This window comes from Amblyomma mixtum, chromosome 2 (assembly GCF_055824585.1).
Source record: "Amblyomma mixtum isolate Tamu chromosome 2, ASM5582458v1, whole genome shotgun sequence".
NCBI lineage: Eukaryota > Metazoa > Arthropoda > Arachnida > Ixodida > Ixodidae > Amblyomma > Amblyomma mixtum.
Genome location: NC_143013.1, coordinates 64,691,914 through 64,698,995, shown reverse-complemented (window position 1 = coordinate 64,698,995; position 7,082 = coordinate 64,691,914). Strand labels below are relative to the sequence as shown.

The following is a 7,082-nucleotide window of genomic DNA, read 5'->3' as shown; positions in this document are numbered from 1 at the left end:
ACCACTGAGCAGACACTTAAGCGCTGCATTCCATCGCAACTCTATTCCCAAAGGGCTCGATCGGCCGTCAGCCTTCCTGGACGCAGTGGGGCGCCTACAGGCTGTCGTAGAGAAACAATATCCAGGGTTTGGACTCTATGAAGTTCCCTGTGCACGTGTTGTTTTGTTGTTTTTTCGACCCCTCGCTTCGCGCGCGCAGGACTCATTTGCACTGAACCGCACGCGTGTCCAGCCTTCCCACGCTCACGATGGCTTACGCTGTAAGGGCAAACACTGCGGTACTGGTGTACCCTCCTACTGCAAACTGTTGCTTGTCCACAAATGTGCGTCATTTTCGATGCTTTGTATCACTCTCCATCCTCTGTCCTTTGTCGCTGTAGTTTCCCCTCTTTTATTTCCCCGTTCCTGTCCACTAACTGTCCCTTTCATTCCGCTGGTTGCAGCACGGGTGCTTCTGTTACACGGCAGATGCCGCGGGAAGGAAAAATCTTTTTTTTTCGTTTTGTATCTTACTTTCATTCAAGCCACTAATAATGACAATGATGGCGAGGTTGACATGCATGCCATGTGAGACCGCAGCAATTTTCCATCATAACAATGACCTCAGACGGTCACCAGAAAAATCTTACCGGCTTCACATCCGGCGCTCGTTCATATGCTGGCTTTGCGTCCACACTCGCCTCAAAGACACATTGGTATTCACGATGTCAGTAAAGACTCCAAGGTAACACCTCAGACTTGTTGGCGACGTTATCTTTTTCGAGCGGCTCTCCAACGTTGGTGCAAAACAAAATCTTTGGAGTTTCCTGTGTGCCTGCTGCTTAGAGAAGAAGGCCTAACTGTTGAAGGTGTGCTGCATTCCACCTCTCCTCTGTTTTCGTTAACGACTAGGCTGGACTTTGCTCCAAGATCCGAACGAGCGTTCACAACTCGGAGCACAGATCCTTGGTAGCTGATACCCATCCCGGGCACTTCAGCTTTGGGCAGCGGGTAACGCGGGAGCTTCGACTGACGACGTGCCACGCTGACGCAGATAGAGACGTCGGAGAAGGCCTGTCATGCAACTCTGAGTGTAAGAACCTTGCGCGAGGCCTCATGAGGAATGCAGTGCGGACCTTGTACTCGAATGACCCATAAATCGCAGCTGCTGAGTCCTCTCACGTACTAAAACTAAGTGGCCAAGGGTTGTGCAGTTGCCACAATCCAGAATATCTAGTGTTCCTAAAGAGGCTTTCAGGATTTTTGAAAGCAGACTCTGAGTGGCGTAAAAAAGGTCATTTTGCGCCTGAGTTGTGTTACACACTGCGTGCCGCCACCAATCTCGCAATGACGTAAACTCAGTTAATAAACTTTCAGGCGATTGTAGTTACCGTTTACATTCGGTGGCTCAGTGGTTAAGGCGCTCGGCTGCTGACCCGAAAGACGCGGGTTCGATCCCGGCCGCGGCGGCTGAATTTCGATGGAGGCGAAATTCTAGAGGCCCGTGTGCTTTGCGATGTCAGTGCACGTTAAAGAAACCCAGGTGGTCGAAATTTCCGGAGACCTTCACTACGGCGTCCCCATAGCCTTAGTTGCTTCGGGACGTTAAACACTAATAAACCAAACCCGTTTACATTCGAAGTGACAAGAATGTAGGTGCCTTAATCGAGGACGAAAGAATGTTCCTCTAAGTTCCTTCATATCAGCCCCTAAGTTTTAAAACTATATGCCTGTAATAGCGCGAGTATCACCGTTAGGATTGCGCAGACGTACTTCCCAATGGGGCGCACCTTTTCTGCGCGATGTTTCCTCCGTCAACGGCGCAGAGCAAGAGGTATATTTTTATGAATTCTCGCCCTTTATTACAGGCATGGAAATCAAAGTAGTGCACTTTTAACGCAGTCAGCATATCCCTGTTTCCATTCACCGGGATTCTTATTTTGCGACGGCCACGTTTATGAAGCATTTAAAACGCTATAAACATGTGAGAAAGCGTTAAATATATTCCAGAAGTTTGCACTATCTATTGAGCGTACTGGTAATCAGAAACGGGTTTTTACTTCTGTCACTGACAGCATCCACTTTTGATAAGAATAGTTCTATCACAAACAGCAGCTCAGAATCCTGATCCCCCACTGCACTGCACTTCTGAGAATGGTTATGTCACAGGCAAAAAAAAATATTCTCGTTCTATCCGAAGTTTTAATTCCTAGGAAGCGCTGATTAACGACCGATGTACACAAAATAACGTCTCTATAACTAGAATGAGAAGTGGTAGAGAAAACTTGACGGCTGAACGCAACTTGCCATTCTAAGCAGTGCTTCTTTTTTACCTGCAACATTCGTGCTATGAAGGCGGTAATTTAGACGTTGCGACAGAGGAAATCCACAGCATAATAGTCAGAGAAGCAAGAGGCAGCTAGATTGGGTGATTTCCGTTCAGGCTACGTACTCTCATAGTGAGATGGCGTTCTTACTAGCTGACACTACTACCATTTTAATTCACCGGAAATCACAAGTACCCTTCCATCTTCTTCGGCTTTCTTCCATTCGCACCAATATTCCCAATTAACACAACTTGAAGAACTGGAGTGCGCACCTGAATCACTTTTATTTCTACGCAGCAAAACGTAAAACATGTCAGTTTTCCTCGTCTTCGCCACTGCATGTGTCGATGAAATGTATGAAGCTTTCTAGCACGACTCACAGAAGGGGGAATCGGCATTCGGCTATTGGTCAGATTTTTTTGCTTCTGAACACAGCCACGCTTTTACCCGCTGGTGTTTTTTTTTTTTTTTTTGCCCGCTGCTTTCCGGGTGTGAGTTGTCTACACCATCAGCCGTTTTTCTTAGATGGACAGCGCGCTCGGCTTCCCTCGCCGCTCTTGGTGCTCCACGTGCCACCGTGTACAGTCGCTCTTTAGTGTTGGGCACCGTGTTCACCTTCACTTGCTCTGTTCAGCGTGTTGACCCTCAGCGTGTGCACCGTCAGGTGTGGCTGCGAAGTGACCCCAAATTAGTGCCACCTCCTGTGAGAGTACGTGGGATTTCAGACATGCGGTATAAGCGTCACCCCACAACATTGACGTCTCATGATAACTGGATTCAGACGCAATCTGCGGCGAAAGAGACACTTAGCTCCCTCTGGAGCTTCGCTGCTGAGGTTTACATGGTGCGTCACACTTAGCCCGGCCTTACCTTCCTTACCCCATCAGGCCTCGCGGTAACCTTTTTTAAGATAAATTCATCTCTCTCTCTCTCTCTCTTTGCCGAGCACAAGAGTTAGAAGGATGTCATGCTTAAAAACTGCACACTCTCTACACTGCGCTCCGTGAATGTCCTCAAAAGACTCACCTGCACGGGCTTCAGGTAAAGTTCTCCTCTTAGCCTCACGATGTCTTACGTTTGACTACTGCTAATGCATGCTGATCGCTGCCTACTGGCTTTCTGTGTCATGTGCAAGCGTCACAGGTGTGCCGTTGCGCTCTGCTTGGCTTTTCATGGTTGATCTACGAAGGCAAAAATACGTGCCTTGAATTCTTGCAAACGCTTCAATCCATTGTTCCGCAAAAAATGTAAAAAAATAGAATATCTTGTACTTTAATAACAAAAATACTCTTCCATTTATTCACTGACACAACATGTCGGTCTTGCAGGTTGCCGTCTATTGCTCTATGACATGAACAGATACGCTTGCCATTTCTGAAATGAAGCAATGAAGCCTCTGAGTGGATGATCAAACACCTGGAAATACAGAAAAAAAAGTAGTAGCTCTTTTATGCAGCTAAACGAGTACACGGGCGAAAGCATGTTTTTAGTCTGGTAGGCTCGTGTTTTTTTTTTTTTTTTTGGCTGGCTCTTCGGCACGTGTGGCGACGATATTAGTTCGATAGTAGCATTAGTTGATGAAGAAAACGACGTGCAATGGCCAGCTTAAGAGTGTGTTGCAGATTAACGTGAGACGTGGTAGGCTGCGGCGATAGTATAGTGATATCGTGCACAGTAGAGCGAAGCTGATCTGAGTGCGCCACCGTAGGTTGGAAGCCCAGCAGCGGGAGTATTTGCGGATTTATTTATTTATTTGGCACAAACCGACATACAACGCAAGACCTTGTTCGGGGTATGCCGATTCTAATAGTTATTTCTTACTAATAACGCTATTTTTCAGGTAGATTCTTTTACCAACCTGCAGTAGAATAGCGTGCATTTACGTGTAGTAAAATGCTTAAACTGCACAGGTTGGTCAACACCTCCTTATTAAAGCATGTTCTAATACACAAGTATGTTCTATGAAAAGGAATCACTGGGCCGGGCTTTCATACCAAAAGTTGTCTCTGCCTTTCGTATTTCGTCCACTGAGAACATACGGAAATAGGTACTGCATTTTCTCTACAATGCACTGCTTTTTTCTGTATATTACTTCTTCTAGTCCATTATTTGTTGGCACAGCAGGAACCGAAAACTTTGAAATAAAGTGAAATTATAACTTCCATGTACATCCTGAAGCGCTCATTTCTCAGTATCTGTTGGTTAGAAAACTACTCGAAACCACGCATTTTGAGCAGTGCTTTAGGCGCAGGCACGATTTTTTTTTTGTCGTGACAGCTTCGATCTGCATTTCTCCTCAAAGAATTTGAACTTATCGAATCATCCTTTATAATTGAACCACATCTTAACACCAGTATTCATATAACTCTGTGCACTTCTTTGCAAAGAAAGCTAATGTTGAACTCCAACATATGTGTTTTCTTAGATCTCTTTCTCGATTACTTCACGTTTGCAGGCCTCAACAAAAGTCTTCGTAACAGCAAAACGCACAACACGTGTTATACCTTGATATGGCACTCACATTCAAACATGGATGTTGGGCACGGAGGCGCAATGCACCGAACTGGCACCTGAACGCAGCGTCGTCCAGGAGGACAGAAGTTTCTCTGGGGAAAAAGCAGATAAACTCCACATTAACAATATTTACGCAGCCAGTAACACTCCTTGTGGAAGTCATTGCTGTCATTCTTAAACCAACTCATTCCGCGGAAAACTATTTCCGGGAAAAGTTTCTAGTATTCGTTGCCAGTATCAAAATACTGCCGGCCGAAAATGGGAACGCTCACAAATTTTGCGCATTTGGCGTTTATGAGATAAGCAGCACTGTATATGGATTACCAAGAAAGCCAAAAGGTGAAAAAGGCTTAAATAAGTTGAGAAAAGCTGCTTTTGCTGATGCCTTTCATCTGGAGCAATCTGTGGTTTACAGCTCGGACTCTCAAGCTGTCAACATGCGGCTTTCATATGTGCCTCCATGGGTAGGGCGTGTAAATAGACAAAGGGGCTGTACCTTTCCTTCGGAGTTTTCTTTTACCCTCGAATTGAAGCTTCAGCTGGCTTCTACAAATCAGCGGTCGAACTTGTTTAGAATATCGAACAATGTACTGTTCGTGTCTGGTTCGTGCTCATTGCATGGGAATCGCGCCCTGCGAAAGGAATCAAAAGCTCAGAAGTGTTGACCAATAAAATGCATTCTAATCGGGGACCACATTCAGAATCCTGCCTTATTTGATGAGTTGCTGTACCCAGCTGTAACTTTCACCTCATTACGGGCATACTGTACTTTAAAGTAGAGGGTTTCGGCGCTCAGTTTGGCCATTTTAAAGGCTCACATTCACTATTAGCCCGTTTTTAGCACCCACCTAAAAGGCCAATTTGTAGAACATAGAAGTGTGAATTTTCGTTAACAAACGTGAATACAGCACTTACGCCACACCGGCGACTCCCGGTATACGATGATTCATCTGGTCCTGGAAACTGGTAACCCGGAAAACCTCCCCCTTCGGTTCTTCCAGGAAATGTACTTCCTCCTAAATATCCCTCCTGCTTCTGTGCTTGGATTTTCGCCAGCAGCACTGCGAATGTTACATGACAGTTGTTTGAAACGCTGCCGCCTCTCTAAAGCACAGATAAGGGTTCGTGTGGCCTCAGCCTTAGTCACCTTGCAGATGCAGCTAAGCAAAGGCGAGAAATAATTAAGCTGCATTTTGATCTTTTAAGCTATAGGTTTAATGACTGTATGGTATTAAGTAGGAGAAGATATAATTTGAACGCACCTTGCTATTTTGCTAGGATATTGCTTTGCTTCATGCCAGCAAGCTTGTTTCCCTGTCGAACCGGCAAATGTCGCGCATGATACTGGCGAAAAAGATAGTTTCCAGCTGAAACCTCGCCTCATGACGACCATGCAGGTACAGCTATGAATCCCACCTGCTTAATGTCATTCGAAGACGGTTAAAATTTCAGTGAAGAAGGCAAAATATGTTACGTTACAGAAGTTTCTCGCGTCATATAAGAGAGATGCTGTAACAAACGGCTGTAAAGCCAAGGACCGAAAAATTCCGAGCGGCTCGTACTCGGCATAAGTACTTTTTTAGAGCGGTATGTCATCCCTCCCAGCAATCCTCGCCTTACTTACATGCTGACAATAGAAGCGCAGTCACTGTCACGATGACGGTCTTCATGGCTCTACTCTCAACGCCGAAAGACCAGTGCTGCACGAGGCAGGAAACGGAACTTAAACATGCACACCGGACGTTCGAGAGACGCATCCGGGGCCTGACATCGCAACGACAGTTTCATAAGGGCCGTATCACCAGCAAAGGCACCGGTGTTGCATCCTATGTCACAATCAAAAGCTCGTGTTCACCAGCCCCTCACTAACAATGCTTTCCAGGTAATGCGGGGATAGATCGACCATAAAAAGCGTCTACTCAAGAATTCGCCACCAGTCGATATGCGATGGGGGTCGGGCTGCGCCATACAGACCATGTTCCTCAGGAAGATGGCGCTATCGAGATTGTGCATCGGTTGCCTTGGCAATGGACACTCTACTCGTACAGGCGATGGAGCTTAAGGCGACGTCTCCGGGACATATGCACCTCTGTTTCAACAAATACTGCTCGGAATATAACTTGAACGATTTCCCAGATACGCATGCTGGAAAAACTTCATAAAATTTCCTGCGGAGTTCTTACGTAATTTTATTAATTTCTCAACTGGAACATGCTTCCGCTCATTTAGGTGGAGCTTTTTTATTAAAATTCTATTTAAGTT

At 45.8% G+C, this 7,082-nt stretch overlaps 1 protein-coding gene across 1 annotated transcript; it reads right to left on the bottom strand.

Moving 5' to 3' along the window:
- Positions 1-3,622: 3,622 nt before the first annotated feature.
- LOC149359576 (uncharacterized) lies at positions 3,623-6,596 on the bottom strand. Its single transcript, XM_089569080.1, has 4 exons — positions 6,445-6,596; positions 5,736-5,881; positions 4,828-4,912; positions 3,623-3,722 (listed from the first exon to the last, which is right to left on the bottom strand). Exons 1-4 carry the CDS (start codon positions 6,575-6,577, stop codon positions 3,715-3,717), a joined length of 372 nt encoding a protein of 123 aa, XP_089425206.1. The 5' UTR covers positions 6,578-6,596; the 3' UTR covers positions 3,623-3,714.
- Positions 6,597-7,082: the final 486 nt, after the last annotated feature.

Coding starts and splice junctions, on each gene's coding strand:
- LOC149359576 (XM_089569080.1), bottom strand. CDS start 6,577: ATGCGTCTCTCGAACGTCCGGTGTGCATGTTTAAGTTCCGTTTCCTGC. Junction 5,882..6,444: donor TGCGCTTCTATTGTCAGCAT/GTAAGTAAGGCG, acceptor TAACATTCGCAG/TGCTGCTGGCGAAAATCCAA. Junction 4,913..5,735: donor CCGGGAGTCGCCGGTGTGGC/GTAAGTGCTGTA, acceptor CTTTTTCCCCAG/AGAAACTTCTGTCCTCCTGG.